This window comes from Athene cunicularia (genome assembly GCF_003259725.1).
Source record: "Athene cunicularia isolate RWA chromosome 8 unlocalized genomic scaffold, athCun1 chr8_part1, whole genome shotgun sequence".
Classification (NCBI taxonomy): domain Eukaryota; kingdom Metazoa; phylum Chordata; class Aves; order Strigiformes; family Strigidae; genus Athene; species Athene cunicularia.
In genome coordinates, this window is record NW_020799109.1 from 8,087,638 (window position 1) to 8,106,706 (window position 19,069).

Consider the following 19,069-nt stretch of genomic DNA (forward strand, 5'->3'; position numbering starts at 1 on the left):
TCAGCAAATTTTGCTAACACGTTCCAGAACAGCCAGCTGTTTCTATCCACCTGCAGCCATAATATTGATTGAAAAGAATATAGAACCTAAACATGGATAACTTCTGTAATTATGTAGTGTTTAATACATGATTCTACTTCAAATGTCATCTGGCAATGGCTGTAACACAGCATGGAATATATTAGGAAATAATTCAGCTACTTGAGAAAGTCTCAGTGAAAGACCATGCACTGTTTCCTTATTTTATATTTCAACTGGTCTCTGAAAATACTACCCATGTATAAGGAGAAAGTCAATGGCAAGACCAACAGACATCCTGTCACATATCAGATAAAAAGTTTCTCATGTATTTCTGTAGCTCAGCAATTTCCTAGCAATGTAACTACAACTGGTTCTTTTACCAAAGACTGCGTATATATGAAAAGATAGGAAACAGAAAGTAAAAGTGCCTTTTTTCCAGACTCATCTAAATAAAGATGCCCTTTTTTGCATTTTGATGTTTGCTCTCAGCTTCAAACCTGTTTTAAATACCTCTGTAGCCTGGTTATATACCCTGTCAGGACTCTTATTATTTTCTTTTTGATGAATCAACACAATACAATATCTGTCTTGTGACAGATTTGCAATTCTGTCGGAGTCTTTGGCACAAAGGAGCAAGAAATGTGAGTTGGTCTAGTTACATCACTGCTGGCTTTCTAAATAGACATTTTTGAGTTTTCAGTTGAAAATTTCAAATTGTTGGTGTTCAGATGAAAAGTAAAAACTTTAACACAAAGTTGGCTTCTGTTGACAGAAGAGCGTGTTCAGTAACAAATTTGCCCTTTTTTCAAGCAAGGTTCAAAGGGAAAACTTGGAGTGACTCTTGCCCTCACAATGGTTGAGTCCAACAGGTCACGCACAGAAGCCAGACTAGCAGTCCACGGCATGACATCAAACGGGAACACCAATTTCTCTGTAGATCCCTTGGAAAATTTTCTGCTAGAAGATGGCCTTCTCCACAGTATGTCCCTGCCCTAGGCTTAACTGAGATAACACTGATATTGGAGGTGAAATTCTGAACAGGAAACACTGCCTTACACAGGTCTCACACCTCCTGTAGGTCTGTGCTTACGTGTATTAGTTTGGAGGCAAAGGAAGCACTGCCAGAAAGGACAGATAAGCAGGGCAAATTCCTAAATGAGTAACTATTTTTAAAAGTATTTTTTATCATTAAGATACAGTCACGCCCTATTAACTGAAAAACACTAATATAGCTTATTGGTGCTGCAGTACCATGAACACCAAGAATATCTCAAATACACAAATACCACGATAAATGCTAAACTCATTTTATAGTTATCATAGCAGTATATCAGAGGCCTTACTGTATTAAAATCCTTTGAGTCTTATTTTAATGCTGCTCTTTATATCATCCCAGACTTCAGCATTTCTCATTTTTAAGTAACTAAATGAAGAGCTCTACCAGGGGAAAAAATACTATAATTCACAATCTGTAGACCATTTTCTGCATCACTTTCCTAAGACTTTGTTGTCTTGTAAGGACCTGACAATTTCCAGTTAACAAGACACAGGTGCAACTGATTAGCGAGTCTGGTGGAGCTCTAGATGGTCCCCAGCATCCTCCCTTAGTAGGTGAGTGTTTATTTTCCCCTCCTGAGCATCAGCAGGTTTTGAAAACTCTTTAGCTGAAGAGACAAAAAGTAAATGCTATCAATATTCAAAACTTTTCCATTTGAAAGGACATGAGTTCCTACAGAAGGAAAAAGAAAGCATGGGTTACTTTAAAATGTTAGCAGTAATGAATGATTTAAATTTTAAAAGGTCAGAAAAATTAGATTTGTAAGTTTTCATCGGGGATTTTGCACAGATCTGGCTCTTATATTGTTTGTTTTCTTCAACATTGATAAGAGTTGTGATACTTTTTTTTTGCCTTTCCATTTTGAAGTCTCTCCAGTATAATTTATTTTTGTATAAGGTGCTTTGTCAGAAAAGATCCCAAAGACCTTCTAACGCAAATATAGGAATGCAGCACTTTTTTTTTTTTTTTTTTTTTTTTTTTTTTTTTGAGAAAGGATCAATCCCACATTGCTAGTTTCTTACATTCAGAAATGGTGACTCAAAGTCGCCGAAGTCATGGGGTTGGCTTGAGAGTTCATTCTTCTTTTCTTTGTGGTTTGTAGTTTGTTTTTTTTTTTTAATGGAATGTGATTCTAAAGTAGATCTGCCCTTTAAAGGGATGAAAACTTACATTTATAAAAGAAAGAGAAGGGATTTAAAAAAAAGAAGGAAGGAAAGGATAGCCAAGGTTCTTGCTGAAGGCAAGAAGCCAGCTCACAAAAAGCTGCAGGTCTCGGGAATTCACGAAACACTGTAATATCTAAAGAATCAGCAGGAGAGGAAATCAAGACATCAAGCAGTGAAAAAAAAGCAAAGCCTGATGGTATCCAGGAACTCTGGATCTTTAATGGTCATTCAGATCACAAGAGCTCAGACTTAATTTCAGCAGAATAAATACTTAGTGACCATTTCTCTTATTTTGACTGGTTAAATGATGAAATTGTTCCTGCCTTCAAACAACTGGTTCCCAGGTGTCTGGGCATCTCATAGTGAAGTTTGTGTCATACTTGTAACATGCAGCATTGTCCACTGACTTGACGTTATCACGCTATTAGTATTAAATGTATTATATAATTGTTAATCATAGAATAGAACCATGGAATACCAGGTTGGAAGGGATCTCAGGGATCATATTTAATATGTGTATGTTACATCAGTATTAAGAATGCCTGACACTTCCTACTGCAAGCCCTATTTTCAGTTAGTTATAACTTCTCATACTTGAAATGATTTGACACAAAATTTTCTGTGCCAGGTGTCTGCCTGAGGCAGAATTTTGTGGTGTTCTTTGGTTTGTTTGTTGTTTTTTGTTGTGGGTTGTTTTTTTTTTTTTTTTCTTTTAATGTCAGCCAAAGCAGCTCAGCTATTCCTGAGAAGTCGACTGGGGAAAACCATGCAAAATAAACCTGGCAGTCTTTCTGAAGGGACCTAGTGTGTCCTTATCCTGTAGGAAAGCACTTAACCTTTGGCAAAGGTGTGACTTTTTGTGTATCTGCTTCAGTTGGTAGGTTCAGATGGAAAAGCTGCCAGAATGTGGGTGAACAACGAGTGGTTAAGAGATCACAGTTCACCCTGTGCTCACACAGACCTGTTGGAATATGGTGTCCAATATGACTATCCGTGTGCAATGCCTTCAGCTCCAATCCAAAACCACCCTGATGTGTGCTTGTCCTCCAAAGACTGTCAGCTCCTTCAAGCCCCATCAAGAAACTGCAAACTTCTGGTAGTCAGATGAAATGTGTGACGTGTTTCAGCCATCTTTTCCCCTTGTGTTCAAGGTTCACCTTTATCTTGCTCATGTGAAAAACACTGAGCATCCCTTAACACCTGTTTGTGGTTTTAATTCCTGAAATAAGTTTGCAAAGGATGACTGGGAAAAGAATATTTAATCAAATTTTAAGGCTAAAGGCAGGACCAAGCCTTTACTCGCTTTTCTGTCTTAATGGTTTTAGCAGCAAGATACCTCCAAGTGCATGCTTACTGCACACATTATGGAAAGAGGTCATCTTCCTGTTCTCAGCAGGCAGAACATACCTTCCTTGTCTCACGTTCTCCAACATCTGTCTCGGATCTGGCAGTCCATGAGACTGAGACTGCAGCAGTTGTCTTCCCTCATGCTGTGAAGCCACAATACGTCCTGATGCACCCCACCAAAGAGTATGGGTTCACTTGGCGATGTCCTGAGAGGCTTTTCTACACTGTGCCTCTTTCACTTACCCAGAAGTTGCAGATCAGTTTGTCAAGAATAGCGCAGTAAACTGCAAATGTATAACAACTGAAGTGAAATCACACAATGACAATTTCTTGTACAGCATGAGTTTGAATATTGCTTCTTTTAGTGGTATTCATATTCTCCAAAATGAATAGAAGTATTTCTGTTGTAAAGATTTCTGCCATTTTTCTCTGGATTTATGCTCTGGAGACCAGAACAATTTCTAGGGAATTTGCAAGTACATTTAATCTAGTTTTGTTTTCTTAATTTGGCATTTATTTTTTTTTTTTTTAAAAAAAGCTAATTTTTAAAAATTTGTGAGTATCTGAATTATATTGCTTATTAAATGCAACCCATTGTGTGTCTCTATGATTCATAAAAACACACAGAATAGTGATAATTTTTGTAAGAAAGTGTTTTAATATGCATAGTGTATATCTAGTCCTGTTGCTCTTTACAGCATATAACTGGTGTGTTAAAGAATGTCAGTATAGACCAAAATTAGACTAAAAACTCTATTTGTTCAGCAAACATTTGATTGCTGTATCACAACCTTTTTATTACAGCATTCAGTTGAAAGATGTTTGCATACCTTATTGAGCAAGCTGCATATTTTTCCAGCTAAGGTGTGCATGCTGTAGTCATTATATTTTTGCACACTTCAGTGACTGAGCTGCATGGACTACTTTAACTATCACCAGGAATACTTGACTGAGTTCAGCTGCTTATTTGAGTGCTTCGGCTTGTGTACTGTATTACTTCAGTGGTGTATGTTGATAAAGTTCTGTGCTGTTAAATTTTTGGTTCTGCCAATCTAACTGTATACCATGCTGAGAGAACTGCATGCATTGCTAACTGCTTCCTCCGTGGTGAACATGCCTGGTTGAAATGTTATATTCTGTAATGTTTTGTAAATGAGCTGCATATTTTTGTTTTTATATACGTTGCTTACCCAGTTGTGTACATTTGCCCAGCTCATTATACAAAATAAGCTTGATTGGAATAAGAACATTCTCTACCAGCTGTCTGCTCTGAGTCAGTATGTAACAAAATTAGCAACTTTCTCTTTCCAACAGTGACATGATTGCATCCAAAGTTTAAGGCAATTGGTTTGGAGATCTTGTTTGTTTCATTCACTCCATGCAAACATCAAGATTAACAAACCAATTTGTTGCAACTTAATTTGTTTTCACAAATATGAACAGAGTTAAGTAACAGAGGAAAAACTCAGCATTCTAATACAGGAAAATGCTTCCATGTAGAGTGTTCAACATAGAGAGACCTAAATATCATTTCACAAGAAGATGGAAAATAACTAAAGACCTCCCAAGATGGATATTTCATCAGATAAGCAATATCCTAAATACTTAAAACTACAAATACAACATTTTGTAAATTAAACGCATGTTTTCATCAAGAGTTATAAAAATAAACTCATCTCATGACCATTAGGAAATCTCAAAATGCTACAATAGACAAAATACATGAAAACTCATGTACAGGGATATGTAGGTTGCTCATTAACTTTGGTACGAAATTGAATTAACATCTTTAAGGAAATTATTTTCTCAGCTTGCTGGTTTTTTTTGTGTCAGTTTCAGTAAAACCTACAAGTTGGTCTTAGATTTTGTTTGACTAATTTGCAGAGTTTGCATACATAGCAGCTTGTGCTTCCATTTCCAGAATCTTCAGCACTACCTCACCTGAGAAAAACTGTCTTAATTTTTCTTAAGTACAAATATACTTAATTAGGGCTATATATATTTTACCTGGATTCCTACCTGCGCCACTTATAAATGTAAACATGCCTGGCTCCTGTTGTCAGTGTCCCACTGCTGATTTTTTTCACTTTAATGTTATAATTCACTGTCGCCTGGAAGTTCCAGATTTGTTTTTGCGAAATTTTACATATGAAAGCTTAATTGATCTTATTACTTTAGTTAAAACTGTTTGATTTTAAACAGTGGCCATTTAATTCTCAGACTTCTCATGAACCATTACATAAGAGTGTAAACATTACAATAGCTTGTTCTAAAAACAAGTGTGTGAATACCTCAGGCAAATATAATTTTTAGTGGTCTGTCTTCACTGATACCTTTGGAAAAGAAATTTAAAGAGAGAGGTACAAAGGGAATGTGTCAGTATATCCTGGAATATTGTATCAAAACTAGTTTTGTCTTCATATTTCAGTTTTTATGTGTATATTAATGTTGGATATCCAAACAAACCAGGTATAGTCGATTTAATATCTGAAAAGTAAATGTACTACATGAGATGAGCTAGATCCAACCTAGACTTTCTTAACAGAAACAGAAGAAGTAAGTTTTCATAAAATGATTTATAGCAGACAGATGGTAGGGAAGAAGGTTTTGTCTCTGTCTTTTCTTCCCCCAGCATGAATTTTCTTTCAGTATCAATCCATTACCAGTAAAGATCTAATTTTTGCTCTTCCTTTGAACTGTTAAATATCATCTACAGTTTTCCCAAAGTTATCAGTCTAAACTAAGATCAGAGTTGGACTGTTTTCTTTATCGTATTCAAACAAGTGATGGCTATGAGCAATTTCTACTGTGTAGGTATCCTGTACAGTTTTTGCAGAGGAAAATTCTTCCTTTTGCCAAAGGAAGTGAAGAGAAATATTCCTTTTTTGGGGGGGAAAGAGAATCAGAAAACTTTATTTTTTCCTGCTGCTATATGGAGCCTAAGCAAGTTGAAAGAAATGCCTAAGAAGCTTTCAGATTAATCATTGCCCTGGAGAAACTGGCTGCTCATGGCTTGGATGGGTGTGCTCTACATTGGGTGAAGAACTGGCTGGATGGCTGGCCCCAGAGAGTTGTGGTGAATGGAGTTAAATCCAGTTGGTGGCCAGTGATGAGTGGTGTCCCCCAGGGCTCAATACTGGGGCCAGTGCTGTTTAATATCATTATCAATCACCAGGACAAGGAGACTGAATGGACCCTCAGTAAGTTTGCAGATGACACCAAATTAGACAGGAGTGTTGATCTGTTTGGGCGTAGGAAGGCTCTACAGAGGGATCTGGACAGGCCGGATTGATGGGCCGGGGCCAACTGTGTGAGGTTCAACAAGGCTGAGTCTGTGACACTACAGGCTTGGGGAAGAGTGGCTGGAAAGCTGCCCGGAGGAAAAGGACCTGGGGGTTGTGTTGGTCGACAGCCAGCTGAATGGGAGGCAGCAGTGTGCCCAGGTGCGCAAGAAGGCCAGTGGCATCCTGGCTTGTGTCACAAATACTGTCCCCCTGTGCTCGGCACTGGTGAGGCCACACCTTGAATGGTGTGTTCAGTTTTGGGGCTCCTCAATACAAGAAAGACATTTTGGTGCAGGGATGTGCCCAAAGAAGGGCAATGAAGCTTGTGAAGGGTCTAGAGAACAAGCCCTCTGAGGAACACCTGAGGGAACTAGGGTTGTTTAACCTGGAGAAAAGGAGGCTCAAGGGAGACCTTACTGCTCTCTACAACTGCCTGAAAGAATGTTCTAGTGAGGCAGGTCTCTTCTCCCAAGTAACAAGCAGTAAGTCAAAAGGAAATGGCCTCAAGTTGCACCAGGAGAGGTTCAGATATTAGGATATTGGATATTAGGAGAAATTTCTTCACTGAAAGTGTGGTCAATCATTGGAACAGGCTGCCCAGGGAAGTGGTAGAGTCACCATCCCTGTAAGTATTTAAAAGACGTGTAGATGTGGTGCTTAGGGACCTGGTTTAGTGGTGGACTTGGCAGTGCTAGGTTAACAGTTGATGATCTTAAAGGTCTTTTCCAACCTAAACAATTCTGTGATTCTATTCTTTGATTCTGTGAAGCATTTGGAAGGTTTTCATGAGGACTGCTACCCTGTCTCCCAGCTTTCCACCAACCTTTCTAACAGTAATTGCAGCAAACGGGACTTGCTCTCCTGTTTTCAGATCTGAGTAACCTATGTCTTTGTATGGCTAGGATACCTACTGAAAAATTTGCATACAAAGTTCAAAACATACATACGGTGTCTATCACTACAGTGTAAAACAACATGGACTATTAAAATAGTAGGAAACAGACAGGGTATCCATTACCTGAGATCTATGGAGAGTAACTATAATTCATAAGATACACATCTGTTCCATATATTTTCTGTGTATATTTTTATGCAATTGATATATGCAGTACACGTATAAATACACATATTTATACCTGACCTTTTTTTTTTTTTTTTTCCTCCCCAGAGAGTAATATTCAACGTTGTCAACTTCAGTAAAACAAAAAGCCTCTATAGAGATGGGATGGCTCCAATGGTGAAATCCACAAGCAGACCGAAATGGTGAGTTACCCTTTCAAAGACTTGCTTAATGAAACAAAAGTGTTTGACTTGGCACTTGTACCAAGGACCTTATGGCTGAGGCGCACCTTTTGGTAAGAGTAGGAGAGAACTCTGATGCAAAAGCCGTGTTGTGAGAACAGGTTCTCTGTGGAGCAGATGAACAGTATGAGCTCTGGAGGCCCCTTCCAGCCTTGCTGTGGTGGTGTGTTGAAGTGACTTGTTTCAAGTAGCATGACTGAAGTGAAGTCCGTTCAAGGAAATTGAACAGTCAGGGCCTGGGCCAAATAATTTTCAGTGACATTCTCACCATCTAACTATTAGGACAGTCCCTGACCCTGCTTTGTCCTGTGTCAGCCAGCAGTCTCCCAGACAAAGCCTGCAAACAATATGGGAGATGGACTGGGCCTGGATGGGTTCTGAGAGGCGTTCGGATTTGTTCTATCTGTTCCAGGTGTGGTCGGGGTTTAGTGGAAGAATGTGAGCTCTGCCATGTGAGTTGACCTCAGGTGAATGAGCAGTGTCAGGTCTGCTTTATCTAAAACAGAAGACGGCCAGATAACCTGGTCGTAACCTACACAACACGGAAAGGCTTGCACATAAGACACACATGTATACCCATATACACGGTACATTTTCTCAGAGCAAATTAATGAAATGTCTACTGTGAATAATAATATGTAAATCTAATGAGTCCTAATGTATGCAAGACTCCCAAGAATTACATGATTTGCCTTTAGCTAGGAGACTTGTTTGAATATGGATGGTGAAGTTAGGCCATAAGTGTACAGTAATGTATTCTTATAAGCCTTTACAGCTGCTACTTTTGATTGGTTAATAAATAGTACATTTGATCAAGCTTCATATTATCTGAGACTTATAAATATATCTTTCTTAAATACTTGAACTGTCACAAAATTTGCACCCACAAGATGTTAACTTCTGGTGGTCATTTTGTTAATGTTAACTTTTGGTGGATCACTGTTATTGTATGGCTTCCTCTTCATATGACCGACAGAATGACTTATTTATTTTTTTTGTCTAGATGGTAAGGTCATCATGAGCTGTCTCACAGGACAGGTAGTGAATGGAGTCAATTCCAGCTCAATAGGAGCATGTAATAACATTGAAAATTAATTAAAAAAATCCATTGTGTTTAGTGTTTTTGTAGCAAAAGTCATGTTAATTGTGTTACTATTCAACTTCAGAAAAATCTTTGGGGGCATTTCAGGGCCACATTTATCAAGCGCACTTTAATCATCCTTCAAAACCCTTTCCTTCTCTCACTAGGGTCTGGTATTGCAGCTAAGTTTATTGTGTGTTAAGTTTATCTATAAATCAGACATTGCTTTCATACAAATTTTATGCCTTACTTTGGTTTCAAATTAAAGTGTAAATCTTACAAAACAATGCAAAATGGGCTTTTTCTAGAACATATAGGCTCCTTCACTATTTTTAAAACAGATTTCTATTCCATTTCCCCAGAGATCTATTTATTTTTGTGTTTTATATTTTTAGGGGATGTATTTTGCTCCCATGAAAGTGAGGAATGAATAATATTGCCTGGAGCCAGGCACAGTGTAGGCAGTAGGTGTTGAGCAGCTTCCTTGTACAGGGCTACTACCAAACTTTAATCCTGTTTCAGAAACTCTAGCTGTAATTTTTTTCTTTAAAAAGATCATTACACTGTTAAGGTATTTTTATTTTTTTCTAATAATCTGTTTATGAAAACATCTTGCTGTACTTTGAAGGTGCACATTAATTCATACTGTTATCAGGGACCTTGGTGATATTGGGGTCTACTCACTATAATTTCTGTCTCAGTGTTAATAGGAATTATGCATGTGTTTTCCAAGTGGGAGAAAACATACATTATTTTTGGATATATGCTTTCTATTAGAGCTGTTTTCCATTTGGATTATGCCTTTTACAGTTACCTCTGTATCTGTTTCCATGGCATTCCAGAAAAACCTGTAAACAAAATTTTCTCTTTGCAGAAATAGGATTTACTGGTACTTGCAGTTGCTAATGCAACATACAGGTAGTTGTAGTGCTTGAACATGAACAGCACAATATCCAGCTGCATCGATCTGATACTGTGTGATGCTTTGTATATATTAGTCTAGCAAGCAATACTGAATCATTCACTGCTGCAAAAGTGCTGAGGTTTCCACAAGGGTACTCAGGATTCAGAACTGTGGGAGGAAACTATTGGAACTCTCCACCTTGTATGAAGATTTAAGTCAGCATTAGCAGGTTAGTGGATATAATGTGATTAAATTAGAAAATGATATATTAATTACAAAAGTAAAAGAAACGCTAAAGTTTTTAAAATCGAGTTAAAAGGAAGATTACCAGAAGCCATAGTCTCCAAATATTCTGAAACAGAGCTCAGTCCTTCATCTATGAACTGTTCTGTACTAAATATTTGAGGAAATCATGATTATTGTGCCTGCCTGTGCAGGTGTGTAATCCATACTAAAATTCTCCCAGCTTCCTCTGGTCACACTGATAGAAGCAATGCTGTGTCACACATAACTATTCCACTCCCTTTTTTATATAATCAGGTTTGAGTTTTAGGGTGATAAAGTATCAATTTTCCTTTTTACATGTGAGAGATGTAGGCACATTACTCCTCTTACCAAGAGATATTCAAGCCTGAGTTAATGTTCTTTTGATTTCAGTGAGAAAGTTCCCACTGTATTCCGGACAGAATTTGACCACAGTGCTCTGAAAATCCTGCATATCAAGAGTAGATTGGCCTCCAGAGACCATGAATTTTAATATTTGCTTTGAATGTTGTTATGCAAACATGGCTCCGAGCTTTGCAACATTTTTTGAGTTTGATTCTTGACTTTGGAACAAATCACTGCCAAGTGCTCTTGAAGTAGAGAGTGTGTCAAAGACGGATCAACGTTTTTGACCTGTATTCTCTTGCCCTGTGGGGTAAGATCTTTAAATGCAGTCAGCATCAAGGTTCAGCTCAGTGTTACTGATGGAAATGGAGTATATCACTGTCATCAAAGCACTCTATGTGGACACAGATGTGCTGGTGTTGACATATTCTTCTCTTTTGAAGTAAGGCCAAATATTTCCAGTAATGAGCTACTTAAAAAGAGGAAGCAATATGCTGAAGGATAAGGAAAAAAACCAGAAGATTTCATGCTAAAGAAAAAGATCATTTTTAAAAAAGAAAAAACCCGATCAAAATAAATTCTGATTAAAATTATATCTATTTTCCCCATACATGGCAATGGGCTTACTGAATATTCTTTCCCAGAGGGATAGAGCAAAATAAAAAACTAAGCAGGTTGAGTTCTAAGTCCCTCTTATGGGAAGGGGGACTCATGAATTTTTCTATGATTTTGGTGGATGCGCCATGTTGACACTAAATAGTATGGTTCTGTGGCAGTTGCATTGGTCAAATTTCACTGCCGTGCATCACAGCTCATAATAAGAAATGTAGCATTGTGTCGCACCATGTTACGTCCATCACACTTCATAGCAAATTGGACAAGATAAACCTCAAGTTTTTATTTCAAGCCAGTGGAAGGTGCTGCGTCTGATCACTTAACATTTTTGCTTAAAATTAACTGATTGTTCAGAAGTATTACACCAAGATTTTAGAGAATTGATGTTTTTTTCTCAATAATGACTGCTACAGATATAAAAACCTCAACTACTAAAATAGAGACCAGTTGAGTCCTTTTTTTTTTTTTTGTTTTTTGTCTTGTGGAGGTGAAGATTTGAGGGGAGATGGAGTTGAAGAAATATTTCTGCTGTAATCTTCTTTCTCTTTGCTGCTTCTTTTAAGTGGAACCTAGTTTTGTTGCAGTTTTTTAATCATGATTTCACACTAAAACTCTGTCCTTGGAAGGTATTCATGAAACCTACCATGTGGGCATAGCAGTGGAAGACCATTTAAGTACATATACTGTACTATTATATTGATTGCACGAAGTTTTACAAGTTTCTCAAAGTGAAATAGAAGAGTGAGGTGTTTGAGAGGCAGCAGATTTTCCAAATGATGAAGTGAGCAAATATTCCCTTTGGGCAGAGAACAGCTATAACTCTTGATTATTCAGTGTGAGCATTGCCTCATTGGGGACATTAGTTTTTCAAATTGTGCTAATCTTTTAAAAGTAACAACTGGCCACTCATCACCTTAGGTATTTCAGCAAGATCATGTGCAAAACTCTAATTAGTATTTATAGAACAGCAACTCCTCCCAGTAGAATAGTAGCGGTAGCTGGCAAATATCTGGTTGACACCTGTTAAGTCTTCAGACATCCATTGTATTTTATTCTGCATTTCAAATGAGTAGAGAGCAGTAGGTGAAGTCCCCATAATTAAGGGATAAAAGATAATAAATAACATGGTTCTTGAGTGGATGAACACAAGGTTAAAGGCTGTTCTGCAGTTGTGATGCTGTATTTCAGGAATTGTTTGTTTGTAAGTAATAATGCTAGCTAAGATATTATGGAGCCTTCAGCATATGAGCGAGGTTTTATGTCTAGACTTACATGTGTTTTGTTTATAATGTCAGATTTCAAACTGCTTTTTGGCAAAGCAACTACTTTCTTCCCTGTCTTTTATCTCACTCAGCATTGATGGTTTTTAACTGGATAGCTGCCTTCTCCAGCAAGCACTCCACTACCTCTGTTGCTATAACATCTACTGTTAAATACTCACAACACATTGCTTCTGAAGTGTTTTTCTTTTCCAGTAAACCTGGGACTACAGAAAAACTTCTAGGTAATTAATTCAAATTTGAATCTATATGTATCTTGGTAAATATTGTCATGATGAGGAATTTTGGTAGACATCGAGAAAAGCAATGCAAGTTTTATGAACAATACTCCCATATGTTCCATTCATCAGAAGGGGACAAGACTGAGAAAATCTGAATTTTGAGCAGCTAAAATGTGTTGATTCTTGCCAAGTTTCTTTAACATTTGTGTCTACAAAGCAGTGTTACAATCACTACCATGTCTACCAGGCTGCATTATACATTCAGAGAATTTCAGCAGCATTTTTAGTATGTATTTATATATCTTTAGCCATAAGATAAGCTGTTTGTGAAATGAGCTGTCATTTGTGGTGAAACAGTTTGAGAATAAAGCACTAAATATATATATAGCTTGCTAATCTGAAAGACTAGAATTGCTTACTATAAAATATATGGCAGGCTAAGGCTAGTGATAACATCACCTGAATTTAGGTAAAGAAGATGAACAAGCTGTTATCATTAACTGGTTCCTTCCTTGGCCTATTATACATCTTTGGCTACTCTCTGAAGTTTGTTCCTTTGCCAGTTTTATAATGTAATGTGTGCTTGTACTTGCTTTCCTGAGGGATCTGCTGGGAATGCTTTTGGAGGTTCAGAAATATTTCCCATGGCAGAGGTGTGTGTTGATGGAGTCTTTGCCAGGTGCAGATCTCACTCCTCGGAGCTGCTCCTTCCCTTGTTCTAGAAAAACTCTGCAGAGGATCACCAGACAGGGAGCTGGCCCAGGCTTAAACTTTCAAGGAAGAGAAAGAGGATTGAGTCTTGGTTTGGTTCATCACACAGATCCAGAACCAGCTGTATGGTCCAACTGGAGGAGCAGTGAGGCAAGTGGGAATAAGTGGCTGGAGCAGGCTTGAGGGAATGAGGATAGCAGCTGCAAGGAAAATGCCTAGAGAATTATCTGTGGAACCACAGCCTCTATTTCAATAACTTGTAGCATTTTATTTGGAGAAAATTGTGACAAAGACATTGCAGTATTGACCTTTTAAAATCCCACGTTGAGTGATAAGCAGGAGTAGTTTTGTCTTGGTCTTACTGCAGCTCTTTGGAAGCAAATAAGATAGTTTTAGACAGTTTTGAGGTTGGCATGTATATGGAAGTAAAATAACTACCTCTGAAGTTAATCCCTGGGTAAATGAATGTTTGTGTGAATCTTGTGAAATAAGAAAAGAGAGAGACTTAACCATTCTACAGACCCACAGAAGAAATGCATTCTCTTCCCCTTTCCCCGTCCAGCAAAGGTAGTTATTCCTGGGAATATAGAGCAGGTTACATATCACTCTCATCAGCAATGGCTTTTGTGGAAATAGAGGAGAGGTCATATTCTGCTGACACAAAGTATGAATCAGATCCCTCAACTAATGTGTTTATTGTACAAACTACATGGGATTATTTTATGGCAAGAAAGAAAGTTAAATTTTATTGATGGGATACTTTACTGGAAATTTAAGAAGAATGGAATTATGTTGGGAAAATTAATAACAAGGAAATTACAATAATATAAAAGGAGGCAAATGAATTTTAGAATTAAAAGAGAAAATAATGAAGGAGCTCCAAAGGACTGCTAAACCATCACTTAAAAACCGTAGCTATTTTATATGTATGTGTGTGTTTCCTCATCATTTATCTGACTGATCTCCTATAAATCAATTTATTTAGATTACAGCAGAGTCAAAAGGCCCCAGCCAGGATCAAGACTCATTGTTCTTAGTGCTGTGGAAACATATGAACAGACAAAGTCCTTTTCCAAAGTTCTGAAAATTTTATGATTGATTTCAGTAAGAGCAAAGTTAGGCCAATACTGAGCACTTCTGAAAATTCCATCCTTAAAGATTTATTCCAAGCAGTAACTGTTTAAAAAATGACATACTGCTTACATAAGAGTCTAAATATTTGATGGTTATAGTATTTACATCTAAAACACCAGAGGCTATGTGCTTTAATACCTCAATCTGTTTCCCATATACTCTGTCAACATGAGTTCCCTGCATTGATTGAGGGCACTCTGTGATCCCTAAGGTTGTATTCATGAAAGGTTACCCTTGGTACTACTTTATTCATGAAAGGTTTGAAGCACATAGGAAACAAATGGGTCTATTCCTTCCAGGTGCATTTTTGTCATCTGTAAATACTTCATTACTGGGGTGCTGATGAGAAATTAGAAATCTTAAAAAAAATGCGGTTGCCTGAAAATAGTTCCCCCATCAGCAGTGCAAATCACAATGAAATTTGCAGTTGGGAGGTTTTGTGGCAGTTTAAAACAACTGAATTGTAGGCTTTTCCCACTACAGTCCATGGTATTGAGTTTAATGGCTGCAGAATATGACCAGAGCCATGCATTATATCCCATCCTGAAACAGGTCATTTTTTTTCCTCAGGTGATGGGCATTTGGTGGAACTGATTGCATGAAAAGTGTTCACAGAACTGGGTTCCTAACCTTGGCAGGTTTAAAAAAAAAAAAAAGTATATAAAATTGACGCTTTTTCCCCCAAAAATGAGTCTGTAAGTTAGATAAATATGGGCAGCACTAAACTCAAAGCAGAGTCAAACTACCAAGAGGACATTGCAGCTTTTCATTGCAATTTTGTACTTTGAACTAATGGAGCGAAGCAGAATGAAAATCACCTCTGTTAAGAATGGCATTTATCAGCCGTAAGTACTTAGTAGTGAGAGCCCTACACAGACAAAGCTAAGTGTCACCAAGAAATGTACTTGAAAATCAGACTGTTAACACAAGACTACACAAATAAGAGCCAAAAACTGTAATCAGAAAATGCAACATCTCTTTAAGAATGTTTTAATGGCCTGAAGAGTGCTAGACAAGTTGAATTTAACAAGATGTAATGACATAATATAATTGAGAATGCACCCGGATGCAGCACAGTCCGGTTAAATTTTGACTTTCCTTCCCTTAGTCTTGCAACTTTAAAGGTTCTTCAACATTTGATTTTAAAACCACATAGTGTTGTTTAGATTTACCTATGACATAAAAGCCTAGGATGTGCAATATATCAGAAATACAATTCTAAGCATTGTTAGGGCTGAAATATCCAGCCTAATATTTTTAAATGTTTGTTTGAATCATTAACAACTTTTTCTTTCATTTTCTGTAAAGAAACAATATTTAGTTAAGAGGAAAAGGTAATGGGAACTATTCATTGTGAACTTGTGATAAAAGTGAGATGGTTATCAGGCACCTGCCTTGTATTTGATGTGCCATAGTAAAAGCCAAAGCAATGAGTTCAATTTCTCTTTCAACAGAACATAAAATAGAAGACAAAAACATTTTGTTGTACTGTGGAAATTGAGAATTGTAGAGAAAATAAGCAGTAAACAAGTATGGCAGGTGATAATGCAGGAACAGAACATTAAAATAATAGGTGCTGTATCTTGAACTTTGTTTTATGGAATTCAACAGTTGTATATAAACCCAAAATATAAACCCCTAGTTTTTATGTTGTGATTGCTAGGGTTAAGTTATGAGTAAACTTCTGTATGATATGTCACTGGTTTGAGAGAGTTAAAATTTAATGATATTAGAACAGAGATAAGACCTTTGCTATGTCCTTAGCTGCTGAGGCAGTGGCTAAAGTTTGTTTTTCCAACTGCTCCACGGAGGATTATTGAATTTTAGCTTGAAAGTGAAACTTTGTCTTCCTGCTTCACTGTATTAAGAATCTCTGAGATTGAAAACCTAGCATGAGCTCTCCTAGCGTGATTAGAAAGTATCCAATATTTTTTGGCAGCAAATACTAATTCCAATCTTTCTGTCCAGTACTGCTCAGGCAGCACAAGGATAAGTGGCTGTCAGATGCTTTGGGTAACAGAAAGGTAAGGCTCCAGGCTCTCAGTGGAAAGTGGCTTTGGTGACATTTCTCTACCTCTGGAAAAATGAGTGCTACTGAGGAGGGGAAAGGCTATGCTGGGCAAGGGGAGCAGGCAATGCTGGTTCTTGGCTGGAATATTATTCTTTTGGACACCATGAACAATTAGTACAAGTTTGAACAATACAGCTTTGTCATTACTGCTGTCAGACGTTTGAGTTTCTCTCCACATATCCTGTTACCTGGTGGATCTGTTGGTGGAATTCTGGGCCGTTATTTGTCTGCCCAGGCTCTCAGGGCATTAAGCAGCCAGACTAAAGAGTCTCTCTTGTACCTGTCGTGGACTCCCCAGGTCTGGGACTTACCCACAACATGGTTATGCAGATGGGCTGCAGGTGGGCTGTGCAGCTGAATTGCAGGTGTCTGTCCTCAGGACATTGTATTTGCTACAGGTGTGTTGGTAGTTTAAAAAAAACCCAAACCCAAACCCTCTTGCGTCTGTCCCTCTCCCACACAACTGCAGATGAGAGGTTCTGAGGTAGAAGGCAAGTTCTGTCTGTACTGACAGGTAAGGGGTTTTTCTACCTTGTAAATCCCAGTAGCACATGAGTTATTTAACTGATTTTATCTTTTAGTAGTGAGGTGTCCATGGCAGTTCTTAAAAATGATGATAAAGAAGCCATACATGTTTATTTCAGCCGGATTGCTTCATTTGAAGCGATACCCCATGTAAGCCTAGGCTGAGGGAGGACTTGGCTGTGGGGGGACTTGCCTCCCACCCCCCTCCTGCCCAGTGACCACCTTCCCTCAGGTGCTGTCTGCCCTGCCTTGTGTTGTTCAGGCTCTGTTGTGTGCAATTTTGCTGCCTTGTCCCCTTCTTTTCCCCATTCTGTGCCCTTGCACAGCCACCCATCCTTAGTGCTTGGGGGGGGGGGGGGCTGGTATGCCCTGTCCCTTTGGAGGCACTGCCAGGTGTGTAAGCAAACTGTGGGTGTTTGGGTGCTATCTGCCCACGGTGTGGCTGAGGGAATAGTGTCACGAAAGTGCAGTAATGGAAAGTGTCTTGTCAGCAGCTCAGAAATTAGATTTTTATTAGGGATTAGTTGTAAATTTATTAGGGAATTGCACTGGGTAGCTGGACTCAGAGTGAAAAGATTTCAAATGGCAAAATTAGTAGCTTCCTAAATTGGGAATTGCTATTGAGATCGAAGAAGGAAATTGTGTTTGTGTTAGCTTTTTGTTCGAAGACTTCACCAATGTTCAGCCTTTTTCAGGTGCTGTTGTAAAAAAAATAGTGTATTCATTCTATGAAGACTTTTTCAAAATAGTTTATTGTAAATGTATGAATACCCTCAGCAAATTTATAGCAAAGGCCATTGCAGCTCAAGATAAAAAGAGATTCAACTTAAAAGGATAGATTCACCACAGAAAGAAATTGAGGAATATCTAAGTTAAAATAATTTACCATGCCTTTTAATATTTGAAAAAATGCTTCTCTAATATTTTTCTCATTATAGTTAAAAAGCACCAGTACCTTATAGCTTTGAGACCAGCAGTGATACAATAATTTAGCTTTGATAAGGAAAATAATTTTTCCCCATCTGCTACTCTACTGGATAGTTTAATGCTCTTATGGTTGTCTTTTAAATGTCATTCAGTCAATGAAGGGGAGTCATGCAGCATATGTATGTTTGTGTGTAGGTTTGTGGTTTTTTTTTTTGTTTTGTTTTTTTATTAAACGTAATTCCCTGGGCTCTCCTGAGGGACTGCCACTATCCTGGGGGTGGAAGGGATTGCAGTGCAAATCCTGCTTGGAAAGTGTTTGGCTCATTTGGGCTCTGTGAACTTGAGGAATGACTCAGCAAGGGGAAAAGTGCGTCTGCAGGTGCAGTCAGAAGGACTTTACCTTCAGGAGCAGCTTCTGTAGCTCAAAGCCAAGTAAGTCAAGGTAAGCAGGGAGGGAAACATATTCAGATTCACTGGGTGTTAACCCCTGAAGGCAAAAGTCTGAGATGTGCTTTAAAAGGAGGAAAAAAGGGGAAATACTGTTTGTGCACCTGGTTAAATGAAGGGGGGCTTGATTTAGGTGGGAATCATGGATATAAATATATTTTTCTGTATAGTCAAAAAAAAGAAGCCTTGTGTTGTATGTCATGCTCCTTGAGCATATGTGGTTAGCTGTTACATTACTGTATGAAAGCACATTGACTTTAAAACCAGTAAATTACATGCAATCTTGGCCTTTAATCATGTACCGAGAATGATCACCTGGAGGAAATTTCCACTGCTGTGCAGTTGCAAAGTCTCAGAGCATAGAAAC

General features: G+C 38.0%; 1 protein-coding gene across 10 annotated transcripts in view; it reads left to right on the forward strand.

The window, feature by feature from the left end:
- The window catches only part of LOC113482589 (cytosolic carboxypeptidase 6-like), a 969,074-nt gene that overhangs the window by 237,187 nt on the left and 712,818 nt on the right, over window positions 1-19,069 (forward strand). For 8 of the 10 annotated variants that reach the window (XM_026853353.1, XM_026853354.1, XM_026853355.1 and 5 more), the window contains exon 4: window positions 8,044-8,138. In XM_026853353.1, the coding sequence (XP_026709154.1) occupies window positions 8,044-8,138 (95 nt within the window). Of the gene's footprint in view, window positions 1-1,565; window positions 1,572-8,043; window positions 8,139-18,585; window positions 18,698-19,069 lie in introns of those variants that run through there. The other 2 variants (XM_026853358.1, XM_026853357.1) reach the window with 2 other exon arrangements.